Raw genomic sequence first — 19,490 nt, 5'->3', positions numbered from 1 at the left:
ACTATTAAATCAAGTCAACTTCAAATTTTGATGTAGCATATATAGAACAAGAAAGGAAAAAAGCAAAAAAAAAAAAAAAAAAAAAAAAAAAAAAAAAAAAAGAAAGGCATTTTATTTTTCCTGTCCGAATTCAATGGTGTTTGTGAGTAGTCTTTAAGCCCAGGCAGCAAAGAAATCTTTCCAACATTACCAACCTCGCCATCACCCAATAGGACCGTTACTATAGAATTCTCCCAGAATCCACCCTGTTCACCCGGATACTGCCTATGCCAACATGTTACTTCCTGTCAACTCTTCAGTAGGGAACAACTGTATTCTGAGGGTATTATGTAGGATTAGTTTTCAAGTTCTACCACTAAGCGAGACACATTTCAACTTGAAAACTGATTCAGCTAATCTCTGAAAGGTGGCCTCGTTAACAAGTTCCTACAAGGTGCTATGAGCAGAGGGTCAAGTCTCACACAGAACTGAAGTCTGTGCCTGGCCGGAGCAAAACCCAAGGCAACTTCAGTTTGTTCTTTTGCCACACAGACTCAAGAACAATGCTAACCAGAGCTTCAGACAGTGGCTTTCTTCTGGTAATGATAGCTTGTGTGAGGGGGATTAAAAAGCAAAAGGAGTTACGAATGGCAAGCCAGAAGCCAAGATTCTATCAATGTCATGTGAGTTTTTAGTCTCGGGAACAATTTCTGTAATAAGCTCTAGGAAAGATGTTATTTTTAAAGATACATTGAAAAAAAGCAAAGGACAATTAGCTAATAGTAATAAGACCCATTAAAATAATTAATGGCACAGAATATGTAGCAACCAGACTCTTGCAACATAAAAAAGCAGGAGAGAGCTCAGCAGAAGCAGTGATACCTGTTAGCTTTATTTCTATTTCCAAATGCCTCCCCTCCCCCAGTCATTATCATATAAAGCCAAACAAACCTCTGAAAGAATGATTTATTACTGTCCTTAAAAAACAAACACACAAACAACAAAAAACCCAAAGTATTTACAACACCAAACCATAGCACCAATGCACTTGGGCATTTTCTGTTACCTTTTTATTTCATTCCTTCACTTTTATTGCATTAGGAAAAAAAAAAAAAAAAGAGAGTAAAACGGAAGTGAGGAAGAATCAGAGTCACTTAGAAAGATGGAGTTGACTGCTTTGGGCTTGAATATATGGTGACATATGCTGGTCAGCATTTATAGAAAATTTATGCCAAGTGTCTGAATAAAACGGAGACAACATACGATTGGATGCCAACTCCAGAAGATAACATTTTGATGATTTACAGCAACTTGTTTAGCAAGAGCAGAAGCAGTCCCTTCAAGCATGGGGGTTTGAATTCTAATTAAGGAATAAAGATGAGGAAACTCGACAAAGCCCTGAAAAGAAAGTGATGAAGTAATTCTGGCTTTTAATAGTGAACAAGGGCAAAGGTCACAACAGGAGTTTATTTTACCACCCTATCCATAGTGATAACAGAAAAAACCCCAAGGGTCCTTCCGCTGTTCATGTCTTACTTCACCGTCTCAAAATGTCAAAAGACAATGACCTCAGACTTAACTCTCGCACGTGCTCACACACACCACACACACACACACACACACACACACACACACACACACACACATTTAATCTGTAAATCCTTATTAGATGTCCAAATAGTTACAAAGAAAAAAAGAGGAATTCTTTACCTGCAATAAAATCTTATCAAAAGTTGAACAGTGAAGGTGTCAGAAAGAGACCAACTTACGTTAATAAGTTCAAGCTCCCAGATTTTTTTCAACAGGTCCATGGACGTGTAGCCATTGATGAGAAAGGCTTTGGTGTAATCACCCAGCTCAATGGAATCCAGCCATTCGGCTACAGAGGTGGGATGGTAGCCATCATGGCCAATGGGCCTCATCTGTAATGAAGAATACCACATTAGGAATTATTTAGACCAGTTCCCTTCTGTTCCAATAACAGGAAGCATCCTGCCACTTGCAAATTAATCTGATATGAAGCCTCAGATATTTCTGGATGGAGAAGTAAGGAAGAAAAGAAAATGCTCCATGAACAATTCTAAGTCATCAGTAATTTTCACGCTGAATTAGTTTTCGAAAAACACACCCAGAAATTTCCAATTTAGCTGCTAAATTAGCTCTGTGTTGGAGAGGATGAGATATGTCAAACCCCCGTTAAAGATTTTATTGGTATTCTGTTGGAATGGAATTTCAAGGGATGTCAGTTGATTTACCAGGGTTCCATGCGCGGAAGGCTGGAGGGACGGCATGTTCAAAATAGAGATGGTAATTCTCATATGCACAACATCAAAGTGTGTGAAAATACTGCATGACTTAAACGTTCCAAAGGGATTCATGCTTATGCAAGACATGTATTGTAGGTGGTGCACACACGCTGGAGAAACACAGTGCTGTGGTGAACAGTTAAAAAGAGGCCCTGAGTGTTTTAAGACCATGTGTTCTGCCTCAGCTCTACAGTATGTTAGACATGAATAGGGAACTTGCTGGCAGACAAGCTTCTATTTTTTGTCAGCTATATACAGATTTTTTTTTAATACTTCAGGGGAACAAAGAAGTGTGACAACAACATAATGTTTCTGAGTCTAAATTGGAATGTGAAAATAATTTAAGCAGGAAGAACTTCTGGGTTGAAAAATTTTATATAGAGTCCTCTAAGTCCTTTATTCTTTATTTGAAATCTGAGTTGAATTCATGGTTCTTGGCTTTGACGTGACTCACTTCTGAAACTTATGCTGCCTGCATGCTAAGGCAAGGTCTGGTACTGGGGTTCCTCAGGAGAGCCTGCCCCCTCATCAGCTGACGTCAGCCAACAGTGAGATGGCTGCTGGGAGTATCCCTCAAGGCAAGATGCAGAATGGGCTTTCCTCTTCCATCAAATTTAAGGAGATTAAATATTAATGGAAATCTATATGAGTCTGGTTTGTGAGCAGAGAAAGATTTGTTCAGGCACCCAGGATTCAGATATTTAGTCTCGGTGTCATGAGCTTTCTGTCACACACAGAATCCTCCATTGAGATTCTCCTTGCCTTTCTCCCTTCCACTCCTTCCTGCTCTTCTGCTCCTCAATCTAACTTAAAAACACGCTCAGATTTAAATGTCCACTATATCAAAGTTATAGTGTGACTCATTATTATTCAGTTGCCTCAGATGTTTGTAGTTTGCTTTTCTATTGATTGATTCCCCCCGCTTTTAGCTATTCACCCATGTGCACACATGTGGCCCTTGCTCACTATTTATTGCATGGAGTCAGAGTTTGCAAAAATGAAGTTTAGTGGCTTCTACAAGTAAATGAATGTTGTATATGAAACTAGAGACTAGGACCCCAAGTGGATGCTCAGATGTACTGAGTATTTTCTCTCTTAGTCAGGGTTTCTATTCCTGTACAAAACATCATGACCAAGAAGCAAGTGGGGGAGGAAAGGGTTTATTCAGCTTACACTTCCACACTGCTGTTCATCACCAAAGGAAGTCAGGACAGGAACTCACACAGGGCAGGAACTTGGAGGCAGGAGCTGGTGCAGAGGCCATGGAGGAATGCTGCTTACTGGCTTGCTTCCCCTGGCTTGCTCAGTTTGCTTCCTTATAGAACCTAAGACTACCAGCCTAGGGATGGCACCACCCACAATGGACTGGGCCCTCCCCCCTTGATCACCAATTGAGAAAATGCCTTACAGCTGGATCTCATGGAGGCATTTCCCAAGGAAGTTTCCTTTCTCTGTGATAGCTCCAGTTTGTGTCAAGTTGACACAAGAACCACCTACTACACTTTCCTATTTGGTAGATTATAAACTATAGGGGTAGGGCACATGCTCATTAGCTTGGTAGCAAGTGGGTGAACTAATCTAAACGCTTGCCCAAGACAAGGGAGACTTCTCTTATGGAATATGTGGAGAAAGAGAAGACAGAGGAACACTGGAGTTGAAATGAATAGCCTAGCAGAGACATCCTGTTGATAGTCCACCCAAGAAGGCAACAAACCCAGCAGTGGTTACTACTGACAGGCTTAAGGAGCCTTGATAAATTTAAAGAATCAGTTGTTTTTTTTCCCAGAGAACTGTGTTAAGGTTCTTCACGAGTTGTCCCCCAAGCGCTCACATACAGTTCCTTGGAAAGGTCAGTCATTGAGCACCTGTCCCACTTAGGTTACTTGATGGTCACTGCCAGACGAGTAACCAGGGCTACCCTCCAGACAACTGCAAAGTGAGCCTAATGGAGACCAAGGAAGTCCATCTCTTCTCCAGTAGCTTTCTTTTTGTCCTGATATCGAACAATTGAGAATAAGAAAGGGGGAGTCTCTTGGAAGAAAATTGGATCGTGTGTGTGTGTGTGTGTGTGTGTGTGTGTGTGTGTGTAAGGGATGGACGTAAAGCTAGAGGTTTAAAATGAATTAGAACTGAATTTTCAGTATTTTACCCAACGAGAACATTATTGGATAAATCTAAATCCACACTAAGAAGTACCAAAGAGAATCAACTGAACTTGATTAAAGGCAGCGTCTGGGAAACATAACACTAAAATCTCATAGACTGCTTGGTAATCTGGTTCCTCCTGTAACGCAAAACCTACCTTAAAGAGGCAAGAATGAAAGAGATTTTGGTGGGGTGACAGATGAGTTGGGTAGAATGGAAAGGAGAAGGTTCTCTGGAAAGGGGTTTGTGTGTGAATGTGCAGGTGTGTGTGTGTGTGTGTGCGCACGCGTGCATGTGCAGGGGTGTGTGTGTGCATCTGGAGGGCAGCATCCATACAAGTTGCTTATTCTTCAAGTACTCAGCACTAATTTTGACAGATGCTATGCAAACAGCAAAGAACAAATCTCTTAGAATCCCTCCCTCATGGTAATTGTAAGTCTAAATATATATATATATATATATATATATATATATATATATATATATATATATGTGTGTGTGTGTGTGTGTGTGTGTGTGTGTGTGTGTGCCCAGATGACCAATAAATTATGGAGACTCTATATCCCTGAAGGGAGGAAGCCTACATAGCCCAATGAAGTTGCGAAATGAACTTGACACATCTTTAATCGTATGCAGAGTGGTTACTGTGCTGCACAAAAACTTCTTCCAAAGAAGGTGTCCCATCTGTTCCTTTATTTCTGCTTCTACTGTTACTACCCGGCTTAGCTTCTCATTGCCACTTATACAAATGAATGCAAAATCCTTCCGCTTTCCCCCTGCCCCCCACCTTTGGCTCAGTTTATTCTCAGTAATACCTTAGCCAGATTCAGAAATCTACCCCTGGGCCAGATCATACAGTGATTCTGTTATTAGAAAAGGCTAAAGGTCCTAGTTCACCATCCAAAGCCAACTGAAACTAACTCAGTCTCTCACTACCCTGCTATACACCCTAGTGATGTGACTGAGCACACGCACGTGTCAACAGACATTGAGTTATTAGCTAATCCCAAAACGTGAATTACACGAGGCACTGTTGATACTTGTGACAGATACAATTTTCTGTGCCTGCAATGCTCTTGGGTTATTTCTAGACTTATTTTTCAAGGACTGAAATCTTCATGAATTATAAAACACATTATTTAAAGTAAAAAGTATAGGCCATCTCAGGTCTTACAGCTAGCATCAACGTAAGTAAAACAACCAATTTATAACCTTCAGCTGAGAACATGGCTCTTAGCAGCGTTTCTCATGGTTCTTAGCTAGTGAGGAGATTTCACTCCTTTGCCCAAGTAGATTTTTGAGCTTAGGAAAGAGTCATTATAATTCCTTAGAGCAACACGACCTATTGATTGTGTTTCCAACATGGCTTTCAATTCAGCCTGTCTTCCAAAAGTGCACTTTGGAATCTGATAGACCCAGAAATGTTACTAATGTTTTTGGTCCATCTTTGGCAAGTTACAGAGCTGTTTGAGACTCACATCCCTCTTTTTCTAAAATAAGTACAGTAATATTGACACCCCTCCCAAGTATTGTGATATTTTGTGAAATAGTGTGTAAGTTGCCTAACATGACGATTTGGATCCCGAGCCATCTGATGACTCTTAAGCCCTCTTCCCGTTCCATTGCTTTAAATGGAACCCACCTACAGTTTGAAATTGCATCTGTTTTTGCCCTTGGCTGCTTAGCTTTTCACTTCAAATTACAATTCTCCTGTCTTCTTTCCTCCCTTTCTCCCTTCTACTAACATCTTTGCTTCTCTCCCTTTGAGCTCACAGCTCTGTTTTTAGACATTTGTGTGACAAGGTAACCCAAGGATACGGAATTATTCTTCCAAGTTCTTTGCTCTCCTCCTGTATTGGAATTATGCTTCTGCACCCTATGCCAGGGGAACCACATTGAGTCTGGCTGTGGTTGGAGGTACTTTCCAGTTCCATTGATGCTGGCCTATGGTATGGGTGGTTAGCAGTCTCTCCACTCCTGTTCCACCCATTCTTTTGCGTTCTTCCTACCCTGTAGGTATACACGTCTATTCTTACATTAATTATTACTGCAAGACGCATGCCTGCTGAGTACTTTATAACTGCTGGTGCTAGGAGATAAATAAAGACTTACAAGTTAAACTCAACCCAAAGGTTGGAATTAAATTTGGATCCCAGGAAGGTCTAATCAGGTCTAACTAGAGCTGACCTATAGATTCAGGAGTTAGAAAAATAAGACATGGGCTGTTGAGATGGCTCAGTGGGTAAGAACAATGATTCCTCTTCCTGAGTTCAGATCCCAGCAACTACATGGTGGCTCACAACCACCCGTAATGAGATCTGATGCCCTCTTCCGGTGTGTCTGAAGTCAGCTACAGTGTACTAATTTATAATAATAAATAAATCTTTGGGCCTGCAAAGGTCCAAAATACCCAACAACCACATGAAGGCTCACAACCATCTGTACAGCTACAGCATACTCAGATACATAAAAATAAAATAAATAAATCTTAAAAAAAGAAAAACGAGACATTTTTGTTATACTGTTGTCAACAACTGAATTTTTGATATATGGGGAAGGAGGGACTGCATAGAGTTACCGCTTATTTGAAAGCCTTTGGTGTTTATAAATTGCACCTGTGGAATCTAACTCCTACTCTTTAATTCATGAGTCCATGGGCAATTGGTTGGGGCAGGACTGAGGAAGATGAAGGAAGCTGTCTAAGGCAGCAGCAGCAGCATCCTTCTTAGCTTACTGTGCACCATCTTAACCCAGGCATGAGTTAAGTCGGTCTCTATTGTGCATGATGATTGCATGAGGTTGTCTAGGGGGGCGGGGCACAGTCCTCTGCGTAGCTAGCACCTATATACTTCTCTGTCTCCTGGTTTCTTTAGCAGGAACTCCATTTCTTCCTGCTCTCCCAAGATCTCTCTAATCCCGCCTCCCTTTCAAGGGAGCACCAATGGTATATTAACTTCACCGGATTCCCTGCCTCTGGTGAAGAAATAAGGTCTTGGGAACTTTTGTGGTCTCTAAGGCCTCCATCGGAACGCCTCACACATGGCAGGCACTTGCTAATCAGATGATTGGATTACTGAAGCCACACATGGAAGACAAATGACGAGAACAAACGACTATCTCATTTATTGTCGTTGGTACGCATTTGTGGGAGTCTTACATTTTGTACTCTGTGCCATAAGAATTAAGGGTTTCGCATCATGATCTAACACTGGTAACATTTTAAACTTTCATGTATCAATACCCAATTCCAGGTAGTAGGCTGTACTATAAAATGCTATTTTAATTAATTCTATCTTCTTGATTCTGCTGCGGGACCCTGGGCAAGCCACACTGCCCTCTCTAGCTTTAGTGTTGTATCTACGGAGTCAAGGGGTTGGACCAATGACTTCAAAGCTCTATTTTACAGAAACCTCCAAATTTTATGATTCCATGATTTGTAAATTACTTGTAAGTTAGTGTCTGATATATTTACCCAGTTTAAAAACAAAACTCCAAAACAAATAAGCCCAATTACAAAACTACACAAAGGAGAGTAAAACCGAGGAGAAACGCTGACTACAGGTCAGACAGCACCCAGGCTTCTTTGCTGGCTCTTTGGCAACCCCCTCAGGTAGTAGCGTAACTGCTGCTCAAATTAGCGTTGGTTAAGCGCTTTTTTTCTAGCAGGAACATCTGGTGAGACCCAGTTAGGAAGAGACAGCCCCAGGGTCTGCCAGGCCAGCAGTACTGTGGAGCATGCGCAGGAGTCGGGCACAGTCTGATGTGAGAAGCAGAGTCGTGGGCGGACAGCAGGCATTCCTAACTCTGGTTCACAGCAAGGCAGGATTTGACTCGCTGAATTCCAAAGCCTGGGGAAAACCTTAGCTGGGACCAAAAATGGAAATAGCAGCCAAACTTTAGTCTTCACTAAATTCAGATATGCTAAAGCATTTACCACATGCCTTCCTGGTTGCTGCGTTCTGCCTGCATGTCCTTCGAAAGTTGCTTGGAATATGTCTAGCCTCAGATTGTACTGTACCCATCAGAGAGACAGGCTGAGCATAGGGACTATAGGAAAGGGCTCCGTGGACTCCTGACCTTCCGGGGTTCAGCTCTGAAACATCCCTGGCTCTAAGGTTGCCTGCTCCACTTCAGCCAGCCACTCACATTTTAAATGTTCTGTGTAGGTATGAAAAGGAAGAAATGCCTTGCTGGCTTTGAAAAGAAATGTTTAAAACCAGTGAAGCAGACAACTTAAGGGTTTAAATGGTCTCTATAGCCTTTTTTTCCTTTTCAATCTCTCTTTGTTTGAAATTCTCAGGTCTGGTACCTATTAGTGTATTTATATATATTTGCAGTAACATGAGAGATACGAGAATATCCTTGAACACGGTCAGGCATTCAGGGAAATGATATGAGTGGAATTTAGCACAGTTCTTTCCTCACAGGGCCATTTAAACAATTGCAGTCACGTTATAACAAGTGCTGAGGGCTGAAGTCAGGTATGAGTGAGATTGCACAGGATGACCTTGTATCTAGTCTCTCACTCTTCTTATCTGCTTCTCAGGAGCTTGGTCGGCATAGACAAGGGACAGAGGGGAAGATGGAAGGTAATAAAAACTGATAACAAACTACGAATAGTGGTGGGCTATCTGCAATTTCAGCAACTGGGAGATAGAGGCAGGAGGATCAAGGGTTCAAGGCTGGCCTCGGCACATAGTACATTAGAGGTCAGAATGATCTACATGGAACACTATCTCAAAAAACAACACCAACCCCAGAATGCTCCCCAAACAACAACAACAACAACCCCCAGAAAAATCAACTAACCAACTAATAACAGACAAAGGAAAATGAAGGATGGTATATATCATATTTGTGGTTAAAGGAATATAAAAGCAGTTTGCAGCAAGTTACTAAAATGGAACTATGATACTAGCATGAAAATTAGATCAAGGGATAAGGAACACCCTAACGCCAATAATGGATCAGGTAGCTGCTGCTGTCAGGATGTGTCACACAATTAGAGACAGATGTTCCTCTATCTAAAGGGTGGGCTTATGATTGCTCAATTAGACCACAAGACACATCAGCTTTTGGGGGCTGATATTATGAGATAGGTTTATATCTAACAGGAGCCTAATGAAAATTTGTCATGTAACCATCTTTGCTTTGGAGTTTTTAGTTCTTTTTAAAATCTTTCCATGTTCTGGAATGTCAATGCCCACAGGATAGTGCTGACCACATGGGAAAGACAGTACATCGGAGTCCTCACTGTGTTGGAATCTCATGGCAGCCTGCTGACTTGTGAGTCTCGTTGAGGTGGGCTGGAGGGACTCTCTGAGGTACTGAACTTTCCACAAGCAGTATGGTGATGCTAACACTGCCAGTCCATGGGTCACCTAGAGTAGACATGATTTAGAGGATGACAGAGGGACAGAGCAAAGGTCTTGATTCCTTCTAGAATTGTAGAATTAAGAGCCAATTTATAAACCCAGACTGCTCATTTCAGAACTGTTATGTGCTAGAGACCAATGTTGTGTTCTCCAAACTGTTGTATTATGAAGCTCTTTGTTTTTGGTAGCATAGCTTTTATTTGCATATAAGTATAAGTGGAAATAAGGTAGTCATAGGAACATTCATACGGAATTAGTACCTTCATTTGGCAGCATACTGCACTGCCTTTTGCTCTGTGCATTCATAAGTGTTCACATTTATTGACATCAAAAAAATTTTCTCTTTCCCTTAACTGCATCTGTGGGCATCTTCCTGTCAAACACATCATCATCCAGTTGTCATAGTTATGTAGAGATGAGAATGGGAATCTGTAGGAGAATATCTCAAGCTTCTAATTTAGACATTTAGCTTTGTGGTGGCTTTAATAGCCACAGGAAAAAGCACCATATAGCAGAATGACACGGATAATTCTGTGACACAAGAAACATACATACTGTAGACTAGCACCTGAAATTTGGGGAAGAATTCCAGGGAGTCACATGACCTTGGCATCATGAGCAGTACAGATGGGAGTCCTGGCTGCCACAGCTACTAACAATGTGACCTTGAGTAAACTTCTCATCCTTGCCAAGTGCCCACCATCTGATTATTAAGGTGAGAGATGAAAAGAATGGCTGAGAATTGTCATATATAGCCACAGAGACAATGCAAGGAGAGCTTAATGCAATACTCACCGCACACAGGAGTGCCATAGATTTTATCATGGAGATCTGGTGGCCTGTGTAAGTGAGACTGCACGGGGATGCCGAAGGGTGTGAAGAGGTGTGAGCTGAGCATGAACCACTTCCACTGGATGTGGGAAAGATAAGGACCATACTGAGGAGGCAAAGCAAAGATGGTCCCGACAGGAAGAGATGTGGGGAAAGTTTTAAGGAAGGATGCTGCAGAGCTAGTGAGAAAAATGAAGAGGAGGAGAGGGCAGGGGGATCTGGCATATAGGTCATGAGGGATCTCACGGAGAAAAAGCACAGAATCCTGGCTGCACCTGGGTGGGGAGGGAGTTAGCTCTGAGCAGGCAGAATATACAGAGATGAAGGACTTTGGAAACAAGAGAAACACGTACGGAAAGCAGGAAGAATAAGAACTCAGGGTCAAGGATAGTCAGTGTCTATAGGGGGTGGTTCTGATGTTTTGATCAGGAATCTGCGGGTGTACACTGAAGGTCCTGTTCTCCAATTGGTTCTTGATCAATCAATAAAGATGCTAGTGGCCAATGAGCTAAGAGGAGTAGGCGGGACTTCCAGGTTTCCTGCAGGTAAGGGAGGAGAGAGCTATTTTGCCACACTTCGGAGGGAGAAAGAGCCATCAGCCATGTGAGATCTCAGGCAGAGTGGCTATTGGCTGCTTCCCTGACTGGGCATGGGGTGGTAGCACGAGGGCAGATTTAGAGTGCTGAGCTAGGACTGAACAACGACAGTTGAGGGCAGTTTTAGGGTGCTGAGCTGGGAGTGAAAAGAAGGGCATGATAGCTGAGGAAGACTTAGAAGAGCCTGGCCATTGAACTAAAGCATATCAAAAATATGCTAATGTGTGTGTGTGTGTGTGTGTGTGTGTGTGTGTGTGTTTCATCAGTGGATGTGAGGGAACCTGAGCAGGGCTTGTAGTGCAGTCCACCTGCAGCTCCAAGTATCCTTTAGGAATGAATCTGAACATGCCCTGGAGGAGGGTGGGGGAGAAGACTTGCTTGGTGGTTAAGTTTATTTACATTGTGTGTGTGTGTGTGTGTGTGTGTGTGTGTGTGTGTGTGTGTGTGTGTGTGTGTCAGTGTGTTATGCATGGATGCAAGTATGCATGTGGAGGTCAGAGTTCAACTTTGTGGAATCTGTTTTTTCCTCCCACCATGTAGGACTCAGGGATCAAGCTCAGGCTGTTGTCAAGCTTGGTAGTAGAACTTTTACCTGCTGAGCCATCTTGCTGGCCTGCTTGGTAACTTTGATTGCCTTTCTTGAAAATTAAGGCGTCAAGGACAGTTGGAGCTAACTTTGAGATGGATAATCTTTCTGTGAAAGCAGTGTACATATATGGAAGCTACGTGGATTAGACTTGGGGTAGACTCTTATATAGGCAAGGGTTCTCATATGTGTGGTATGCCACTGCCCAGGTAAAAACATACAAACCTATGACTTAATAGAACATCTGTGTATAGAGCACTGGTGTGCCAAGGTCAGCTGCTAAACTTGTCTGTGCTGCTGTGATGAACTGGAGCCTCTCTTTTGCTACCTGGGTATGCTCTGAGTTCTCTCACTGCTTGACAGGGCTGTGTTCCCCTCTGTTCTGGTTCCTTGTTCTAGCCTCTTGGGAATCTGTACTGTTGCTACCCAAGACTCAGAATGTTAGTGGCCCAGAAAAATAAACCAGGACAGACAGTGCAGGCAGACAGTGTGTTGCCAAGTGTAAAGGCAGATCTGTGAGGGAGGGTGAGGATCAAATTTTCCCCATTCAGTGAATCCTGGGCTTGGAGATCAATGTATTTCTCTCATCCATGACTCTTAAAAGAATGAATGAACATGAAAGACAAAAGCTGAGCCACTGGCCACCGGGCTCTGGAGAAAGGTCCAATACCCAAGAGGTTGGATACGGAAGCTCTGCTGGATAGACATGTCTACAAGACAAACAGCACTATCACCATCAACAAATCACCTGGAAGCTATATGGTACTCTAAAAAGCCCGGAGTCATTTCACATTTGTCATCTCATTTGTCAAGGGCTTAAGGTGATGTATAGAAAATGCCCTTTGTGGAGGCTATGAACCTGAGTTATACTCTTTCTTCTGCGGGAGCTGGAGGTGAATTTGCTCAGACTCTGGCTGGGAAGGAAAGCATGGTAGGTTCTCTGTGTTGTACAGCTACAGCAAGAGGGACGACCCAAGCATAAAAGGCTCTGCTGCTGAAGCCCCTGTGTTTAAGTTCAGACTGTGCTGAAGGTACAAATTCTATGAAAGAATAAGGAAGCACATAAGCCCCCTAAGGTAAGAGAATTGTGTCTGTATGTTGCCAATGGAGTGCAGACAGCCATTGGCCATGCCACCAACTAACTCACTGACTTTGGGCTCTTGGAATCTTCAATTATATTTCCCAGCTTTTGGCATTGGGGAGACACTGAAGAGTTCATATCTTTATATATTTTTGTTACAATACCTATCTATCTATCTATCACCTATAAATCAATCAATCAATCAATCAATCTATCTATCTATCCATCTATCCATCTATCTATTGGTGGGGAGAAAATAAAGAAAAGTGCTTTGCATTAGATGGTGTCTCTTCATGTCCCAAGAAATAAGAGAAATGAATTAGGATTTAGCCCAGAGAAAAAATGATATATTTCAAATACTGATGTAATAAATCATGGAGTAAATAATGGTGAAACAAGGACAGAAAAGAGTGTATAGTAAGAAATGTTTACAAAACTCGTGGGTGACCAAACCCTAATATCAGAGAATACAGAGAAACTTCAGCTACGTGTCCTTGAGAATAGGAAAGATACTTTTTAGTCATAAGCATTGGTTGGACCACAATTTAAAAGAATAGGATTGTCAACACCAAAACTTTAAATCATGGTTGGAGAAGGATATCACCAACAATAGCGATTATTGCAAGAGAATCTATTATCTGCAACTGTGTGAATGCTCTGTAGCCAGCCTTTGGCCTTTTCAGCTTCATCTGTGATACACAGAAAGTAACTCCATGGTCCCACTTGAGAACAGTTACCTGTTCTGGGAGGCTGTGTGGGTTATGGATGGAATGACCCATAAAGAGTTTACACAGAATGCAAATAAACACGGTCCAGGGATTGGGCGATTTTATTGAATGACTGTATTGTACGGTTCCCTGAAGTTTTGGGTTAAAAAATATGTTTAAAAAAATTCAATAAAAGGAAATGTGTTTTCTACCATCTTTTAATTTACAAACCCTATTGAGATCATGTTGACCCTAGAGCCCTGTGCTAAACATCTCTACCTGTTTTATTTCCTTGGTGCAAAGCTATTTTATGAAGCAAGGGCTTGGATTAAAGATGAACAGAGGATCTGCTGCAGCCAGAATAAGCTGCTGAACAGCACTCGCTAACATTCACGTTTTCCAGCTCTCCCAGTGATGTGAATTATATTTAGAAAAAGACACGTGACCTCCTCATTCTGCAAGTACATGTTTTCTGACATTCATGTAGCTGTCTGGTTGTTAATATAGCTCACTGCTCTCCTCTTAAAACAGAAACTTTAAATGCTGCTATCAATCAGAATGATTCTTTTTTTTTTTTTTTTTGCATGTTTTTAGTCTTAGTGGGAAAAAATTCCTCAAACCTCCATTTTCAGGAGATAATGAATACTTTGAATGTCAGTTCTATTTATTTGATATTTCAAAACCATGTCCTTTCTCAGAACCTCTAGGCATGTACATAACTTTATTCACAGAAGTACTTCAAACAGATAACTGTGCCATAAAGTCAAAGTTAGTGGTTTACAAATGAATAACTTATATTCTGCCTGAGTCAAGCAGTACAGAGGATATCATTTGTATGGTTGTTAAAACTAAGCATTCACTTAACACATTCAAACCCCAGACCTACCCTCCATCTATCCATCCATCTTTCCTTCCATCCATTGATCTATCCATCGATCCATCCATTCTTCCTTCTATCCATCCATCCATCCATCCATCCATCCATCCATCCATTGCCATTTTCATTCTTCAACTACTAACTGTGCCCACTGTATGTACTCAAGGAGCTCTTTTGGTGGCCTCAGTAAACAGAATTCCAATATTACCAGTCCTTGTATTTTAAGAAAGGGATACAGCTAGTGGTTGGAGGCAAACCACATTGTGTATTATGTCAGAAAATAGAAGTACAACATGGAACTGGGAACCCTAAGGAGGAGCAACAGGTGGTCAAGGGAGGTTTCATTCGGAAGATTTGAAGAGTCTGAAGACAGTGAGGGGAAGACTCAGGTAGAGAGAGCATCTAGCACAAAGGTTCCCCCAAGGAAGAGAAAAGCCCAGTGAGCTTTCTCCAAGGAATAACAAGACCAATGGATGAGTTCAGTGTGTAGCTGCAAAATGGGGTTCAGGTCAGTGGGGTAATAGGTGGCTTAGTGTCTAGAAGGTTCCTGCAAAAGCTCACTTTGAGCCCGAGGGAAGCAGAAAGCCATTGCATGCATATGAACAGAGGTCGGACAATGCTCTGGCCTATGTTTCAGAGGAATCAATCTGGTTCCTGGGTGGAGAATAGCTAGTAAAGAGGCCATTTTAGAGGAAGTATAAGTCATTCAGAGGAAAGAAGATGGTATCTTGAACAGGAGGCCAGAAAAAAGGTAGCAGAAAATGGTTAGATTCAGGATGTATTTTGAAGGTAGGTCAGCATGATCTCCTGAAACACAAAATAGAATGTTCTTTGTTCTCTCACATGGACATGGAGCTTGCCAGCTTGCTGATTAGAGCTGTGTGATGCAGCTTTCACCTTGAACACAACTGTGCTTGCCGATCCTGTGTGGGAATTTATGGATGACTGTCAGGATTAGTCTTGAAGGGTTCCATTTCAAACGAGGGATCCAGGAACACCAAAAATCTCTGTTCCAAAATGGAAGCTAAGGCATCGATGCACTTGATTCCAGGAACAAAAGATACACATGTGGAGGGATGGCACTTCTGAATGTGTTTCATGTTCTGGCACTCTCATGGGGCCCTGGTCCTTCTCCCATAGACCAGGGGTTAAGATGAAGAGGTCTATATCATCAAAGTGTTCTGGGAAGGGGTGAGAGAGGGCCTGAGAACAAAAGGAGCTAGTGCTGTTGGCTTCAGAAACATTATCAGTAAGCAGAGATGATGTCATATCAGACATTGGTGCTCTCAACTCTGGGCATTGGCAGTTGGCAATGATACCCGTCTTGGCAGGCTTCAATGGCATTGGCAGAACATCCACTTGGCATTGGTCAAGGTGCCCTTGGTGAGAAGACACTGAGCACTGCTCCAGGAGAACAGATACTAGGACCTTCAACACATTGGGTACCTGTAGCTCTGAAGCAGTTTTTGTATGTAATTAGAAGTCGTTTGGCATGACTTCTGCATAAGTCCTGGTGGCCTGATTTTAAGCTTTGGTGACAAGAGCCATCACCATAATAAGCTAGTACAAGAGAGGCCAAATAGCACAGGTGTCTGTGGCCAGCCAGTGTTCTAGTTAATGGTGTACATATACTCAAGGCAGCTGAGCCTTAGTGGGAGGTTCTGAAGATCCAGACCATATGGGAAAGTGTGGCTCTGTGGTCAGGACTCAAAACCCTTTGTGAAGTTCCCAAGTATCTCCTTTATGCCAGGAATGGTGGCAGATGTCTGTCAGCCCATCATAAAAGCAGGAGTTCCAGGATAGCCTGGGATATGTAGTGAGACCCTGTCCCCCTAAACAAACAAACAAAAACAAACAAACAAACAAACAGAACACCAAGGGCTAGAGATGCAGTTCCAAGGTAAAGTACTTGACTAACATATCTAAGGTCCTAGTCTCATGTCTTAGCATTACAAAAGCAAAGAGAACAAGCTACCTCCAAAACCAAACAAAACCAAATTCGAACACAGGCATATGCCCTGCCCCAATGCATGCTCTCATATCTATACGTGCACATACACAACCAACCAACAAACCAACCAAAGGAACATCTTTTTTTAAATTTTATTAAACTAATGAAATTTATTTTTAAATGTACAACTCAGTATTGTCATTTTTTAAGTCATCAAAATAATTTATAATAGTTAAAGGCCTCTTAAATATTCATGATATCTTCTGAGGCTGAAAGTAAAGTGCACTCATTCAGTTTTTAAAATCTATTTGGAACATTAAATATGATAGAAGTAGAAAAAAAATCTCTTATGAAGTTCTCTATGAAAGGAAATTGTGACAGGTTCCTGATTAGACGGAAAACATTCCATCTCCAAAGGAGAATACACCATGTAACTATGGCTTCCTAGAATGAATTGTGTAGTGTTCCTTCTGTTTCTATTTTGTGCAATAATTTGAAGAGTATTGGTATTAGGTCTTCATTGAAGGTCTGATAGAATTCTGCACTAAACTCATCTGGTCCTGGGCTTTTTTTGGTTGGAAGACTTTTTCTTTTTAAATTTTTATTAGGTATTTTTGTCGTTTACATTTCCAATGCTATCCCAAAAGTTCCCCCCCACCCCCCCTCCCCTACCCACCCACTCCCCCTTTTTGGCCCTGGCTTTCCCCTGTACTGGGGCATATAAAGTTTGCAAGTCCAATGGGCCTCTCTTTCCAGTGATGGCCAACTAGGCCATCTTTTGATACATATGCAGCTAGAGACAAGAGCTCCGGGGTACTGGTTAGTTCATAATGTTGTTGCACCTATAGGGTTGCAGTTCTCTTTAGCTCCTTGGGTACTTTCTCTAGCTCCTCCATTGGGGGCCCTGTGATCCATCCAATAGCTGACTGTGAGCTTCCACTTCTGTGTTTGCTAGGCGGTTGGGAGACTTTTAATGACTGCTTCTATTTCTTTAGAGATTATGGGACTGTTTAGATGATTTATCTGATCCTGATTTAACTTAGGTATTTGGTATCTGTCTAGAAAATTGTCCATTTCATCCAGGTTTTCCAGTTCTGTTGAATATAGGCTTTTGTAGTAGGATCTGATGACTTTTTTGAATTTCCTTAGTTTCTGTTGTTATATCTCCCTTTTCATTTCTGATTTTGTTAATTTGGATACTGTCTGTGTGCCCTCTGGTTAATCTGGCTAAGGGTTTATCTATCTTGTTGATTTTCTCAAAGAACCAGCTCCTGGTTTTGTTGATTCTTTGTGTAGTTATTTTTGTTTCTACTTGGTTTATTTCAGGCCTGAGTTTGATTATTTCCTGCCATCTCCTCCTCTTGGGTATATTTGCTTCTTTTTGTTCTAGAGCTTTCAGGTATACTGTTAAGCTGGTAGTGTATACTCTCTCCAGTTTCATTTTGGAGGCACTCAGAGCTGAGTTTTCCTCTTAGCACTGCTTTCATTGTATTCCATAAGTTTGGGTATGTTGTGTCTTCATTTTCATTAAATTCTAAAAATTCTTTAATTTATTTCTTTATTTCTTCTTTGACCAAGTTTTCACTGAGTAGAGTGTTGTTCAGCTTCCATGTGTATGTGGGCTTTCTGTTGTTTGTGTTGCCATTGAAGACCAGCCTTAGTCTGTGGTGATCAGATAGGGCACATGGAATTATTTCAATCTTCTTGTATCTGTAAAGGCCTGTTTTGTGACCAATTATATGGTCAGTTTTGGAGGAGAAACCATGAGGTGCTGAGAAGAAGGTAATTCTTTTGTTTTAGGATGAAATGTTTTATAGATGTCTGTTAAATCCATTTGGTCCATAACTTCTGTTAGTTTCACTGGGTCTCTGTTTAGTTTGTATTTCCATGATCTGTCCATTAATGAGAGTAGGGTGTTGAAGTCTCCCACTTTTACTGTGTGAGGTGCAATGTGTGCTTTGAGCTTTAGTAAAGTTTATTTTATGAATGTAGGTGCCCTTGTATTTGGAGTAAAGATGTTCAGGATTGAGAGTTCTTCTTGGTAGATTTTTCCTTTGATGAATATGAAGTGTCCTTCCTTATTCTTTTTGATAACTTTTGGTTGAAAGTTGATTTTATTCGATATTAGAATGCTACTTAAGCTTGTTTCTTGGTACCATTTGCTTGGAAAATTGTTTTCCAGTCCTTTATTCTGAGATAGTGTCTGTCTTTGACACTGAGGTGCATTTCCTGTATGTAGCAAAATGCTGGGTCCTATTTAAGTATCCAGTCTGTTACTCTATGTTTTTTTGTTTTTTTTTTTTTTTTAACTGGGGAATTGAGTCCATTGATGCTAAGAGATATTAAGGAATAGAGATTGCTGCTTCCTGTTATTTGTGATGTTATTTTTCATGTTTGTGTGGCTATCTTCTTTTGGGTTTGTTGAAAGATTACTTTCTTGCTTTTTCTAGAGTGTAGTTTTCCTCCTTGTGTTGGCATTTTCCATCTATTATCCTTTGTAGGGATGGATTGTGGAAATAGATTGTGTAAATTTGTTTTTGTCATGGAATATCTTGGTTTCTCCATCTATGGGAATTGAGAGTTTTGCTGGGTATAGTAGCCTAGACTTGCATTTGTGTTCTCTTAGGGTCTGTATAACATCTTCCCAGGATCTTCTAGCTTTCATAGTCTCTGGTAAGAAGTCTGGTATAATTCTGATAGGTCTTCCTTTATATGTTACTTGACATTTTTCCCTTCCTGCTTTTAATATTCGTTTGATTTGTGCATTTAGTGTTTTTGACTATTATGTGATGGGAGTAATTTCTTTTCTGGTCCAATCTATTTGGAATTCTGTACACCTCTTGCATCATTATGGGCATCTCTTTCTTTGGGTTAGGGAAGTTTTCTTCTATAATTTTGTTAGACATTTACTGGCCCTTTAAGTTGGGAATCTTCACTTTCTTCTAAACCTATTATCTTTTTTTTTTTTTTAATCTTCTCACTAACTTTTATTCCACATGTACATGTGTCCTCTTTTTTTTTTTCTGTTTTTTTTTATTACATATTTTCCTCAATTA

The 19,490-nt window shown here is 41.2% G+C and overlaps 1 protein-coding gene across 1 annotated transcript in view; it reads right to left on the bottom strand.

Annotated features, from left to right (window-relative positions):
• Positions 1–19,490, bottom strand: part of Anks1b (ankyrin repeat and sterile alpha motif domain containing 1B) — a 1,052,697-nt gene that overhangs the window by 290,987 nt on the left and 742,220 nt on the right. Inside the window, exon 18 of the mRNA XM_029482977.1 lies at positions 1,749–1,901. Within this exon, the coding sequence (XP_029338837.1) occupies positions 1,749–1,901 (153 nt within the window). The remainder of the gene's footprint in view (positions 1–1,748; positions 1,902–19,490) is intronic.

This window comes from Mus caroli, chromosome 10, assembly GCF_900094665.2.
Source record: "Mus caroli chromosome 10, CAROLI_EIJ_v1.1, whole genome shotgun sequence".
In the NCBI taxonomy this organism is placed as follows: Eukaryota; Metazoa; Chordata; class Mammalia; order Rodentia; family Muridae; genus Mus; species Mus caroli.
This window is presented reverse-complemented; position numbering and strand designations above follow the sequence as displayed.